This window comes from Populus euphratica, unplaced genomic scaffold, assembly GCF_000495115.2.
Source record: "Populus euphratica unplaced genomic scaffold, PopEup_1.0 scaffold179.1, whole genome shotgun sequence".
Taxonomy (NCBI): domain Eukaryota; kingdom Viridiplantae; phylum Streptophyta; class Magnoliopsida; order Malpighiales; family Salicaceae; genus Populus; species Populus euphratica.
In genome coordinates, this window is record NW_011500059.1 from 447191 (window position 1) to 450215 (window position 3025).

Below are 3025 nucleotides of genomic sequence, written 5' to 3' on the forward strand. Positions count from 1 at the left end.
AGTTATTAAGGGACAAACATGATATAAGATTTATATAAAGTAATTATTGAATCCTCAATTAATTATTTAAATTCTAGAATTAAAATATTTCTTAAACATGGTCATGAGTTTGTATTTTATCTACTCCATTCTTCAAAATAAATAATTAACTGAATTAAAAAAAATATCATAAGGTGGTTCTCATATGCAAATTTTAAGTTTAAAAAACGTTTATTCATAAAAGTGTGTTGGAAAAAGAATTAATAAAAAAAATCACTGCTGAAGCTCTTAAGATATTTATGGGTATAATTGGGTGCCTTGATTATTTCCCAACACCATATGTGGCTTCCGTGCTATACTGCTATGTAGGCTTTAATGGTGAGAAAATTTTATAGGATTCGGAAAGTAGCTATATATGTATATATAAAAGCCTATGTCATGACGAGTAAGATACATTCGATGAAGATAGTGAAAGTGAAAAAAAAAAATAATGAAGAAAGTATTGATAATTACCTAAAGAATAATATATAATTTCTTCTTATTCGTGAAACGTATTATATGGCAAAAAGAAATGAGCCATTAAATTCTTCAAATGACTGTAAGTGAGTTTTTCATGCGAGTTAGAGTTGATAGAAGGAAGTCGGCAGAGAAGAGGAGAGAGGTTTGCCAAAGGTAAAACCAACGGCAGCTTTGTAATTATGTTTTTGGATGTTAGAGGTCGACAATATATGCATTTATCTTTCAAAACGACCATTGATCAGCTTTAGACGACAAAATTTGCTCCACCTCCAAGTAAAGCTAAAATACTTGTTCCAAAATTGCAGCTACTTCAATATCAAGCTATATATAGCTTTTCTAGAGTCTTCGTTGTAATATTATATAATCGTATCCTATTGTTCATGTGCGCTAATTAATGGAGTAGAAAAGTACTGTTAGCAATGTCCAAAACTGTTAACAATGATGCCCGTTCTGCTTCCTCTAAAAATTGTGAGTGGCTGATACAGATAAAGAATGCTGGGACGCAAGAGACCACTACTCATGATGACAACCAACGGAAAGGGCCAGATTTCCAAAGGGTTCCACAAACCTTTCGTAGTATTCAACAAAACAGCTATTGTTACGATCCATCGGTGGTCTCCATTGGTCCCTATCACCATGGGAAGGAAAAACTAGAGGAAATGGAGAAGCTCAAGGTGACATACGCTCGCGAGTTCGTCAAAGATACTGAAAAACCCCTTGATGAAACATACACAGAGGTGGACGCAATGCTAAGCATTGCAAAAAATCGCTATCCAGAAGAAGCAAGAAGAGGTTTCAACGATGAGCGATTAGCCAAGATGATGTTTATTGATGGCTGCTTCATTCTTCAATTCCTCTTCTGCCTCCATAAGCCTGGAAATCTGAAGATGAGTAGTCACGATGCTGCTTTGGTAACAAAGGACTTGTTCTTACTCGAGAACCAACTCCCTTTTGAAGTTCTCAACAAACTGATGAGTTTCAGAAACCTGGATCACAAAGCTTGGATGAAAATTCTTACAGATTTCTGCGATCAAGTTCGTGCCTTTCCTGCTGGAACAGAGCTGAAGGAAAAGATGACAAAAATTTTTCGTGGATTGCAAAAATCATTAACGATACGGAATCCCCAAGGTATCGCACGTGATCAGCCTGCACCTGCAGCCCATCTTCTGGAACTTTTACATAAGCAGTTTTGCCCTGGAACGATTTTATCAGAAAACTCTGAGAAGAGTTCGTGCAAGAACAATTCTCAAAAGAACTGGTACCGTTATTATCCCGCTGAGGAGCTTAGGAACATTGGCATCCATTTCAAGCCAAGCAAGACTGCTCTATTCACCGATGTCCAGTTCAAACGGAGATGGCTGATCACCCGAAGTCTCTATATTCCTCCATTAAGAATAGATAGCTCTACCAAGTCCTTGCTTTTAAACTTGGTGGCCTATGAAGCATGCCTTGGTGCTTCCAATGAATCTCGGGTCACTTCTTACGTATGCTTCATGGATTCACTGATTGATACCCCTAGAGACGTGCAGGTGCTGCGATCGAAGGGCATACTACTCAACACTCTAGGAAGTGATGAACAAGCCGCAGAACTCTTCAACCAGATTGCCAGCCATTTGATACCCGATCCTTATGCTTACATTCAGGTTAAGTCCAGCATTGAAAAGGAGCATAGGAAAGTCATAAGGAAATGGGTAGCCATGTGGCTGCGACTTTATTTTAATAGTCCATGGACATTTATTGCATTTGTTGCTGCAACTTTCACCATCATACTAACTGCCATTCAGACCTATATGGCACTATTCCCTCTCAAGGATCGGTGATAGCTCCAAGTGCAAACCCTGAGTTTCCATGTGCTAAAGGTATCAGTTTCCGGAATAATGTGTGTTCTTGTTAGATTTCTTGCTGTTAAGAGTGTGAATTACTTTTCCATCAAACTTGAATTGAGCTATTGTCTCATTTGGTTATGAGATTATATTAGAATGTTTTTCACTTGATAAATTTGGCTTGTATTCCATTTATGATCTATCTTAATAAAATCAAGACTTTCTTTTCAACTCTAATTCTCATGATGTTGTTGCTTATGTTGAATTCAAGGTACAAGAAAAAATGAAATCAAAAGTTAAATTATAATTTTAAAAGAAATTGGGATCAAAGTTCAAAAGAAATTTAGAATTTAAGGATCAAAATATAAGGAATGGAAGTTTGAAAAGGTATACTTTGGAACTTTGTTTCAAACATTAGGTTGAAGCACTGACAAAATGTTCTGAACATCCAAGTAACATAGAGACCATGTTGTAAAAGAAAAAGGTTTGCAGGAACATCAACTTCTTTGGCAGCGATTAAGAAGTAGCTCAACTCTTGAACACGATAGGCGGAATGCGTTTGTTAACGAGCAGCGCACCTTGTTAACAAACATAGACACGCCTGAACCCGGACTTGTATGGGTTGTCAAGAGTTAAACGAATAGGCAATCCAAGGTCTGTTAGTAGTGAAACTATGTCCTGAGTGATTCAGGGCCTAGAGAACT

General features: G+C 37.1%; 1 protein-coding gene across 1 annotated transcript; it reads left to right on the plus strand.

Annotated features, from left to right (window-relative positions):
- The first annotated feature begins 747 nt into the window (after nt 1-747).
- On the plus strand, nt 748-2437 carry LOC105108023 (UPF0481 protein At3g47200-like). Its single transcript, XM_011002161.1, has one exon. The coding sequence runs from the start codon at nt 918-920 to the stop codon at nt 2316-2318; it is 1401 nt and encodes a 466-aa protein (XP_011000463.1). The 5' UTR covers nt 748-917; the 3' UTR covers nt 2319-2437.
- The last annotated feature ends 588 nt before the right edge of the window (nt 2438-3025 follow it).

Bases quoted from the DNA above. Each gene is read 5' to 3' on its own strand.
- LOC105108023 (XM_011002161.1), top strand. From the start codon at position 918: ATGTCCAAAACTGTTAACAATGATGCCCGTTCTGCTTCCTCTAAAAAT.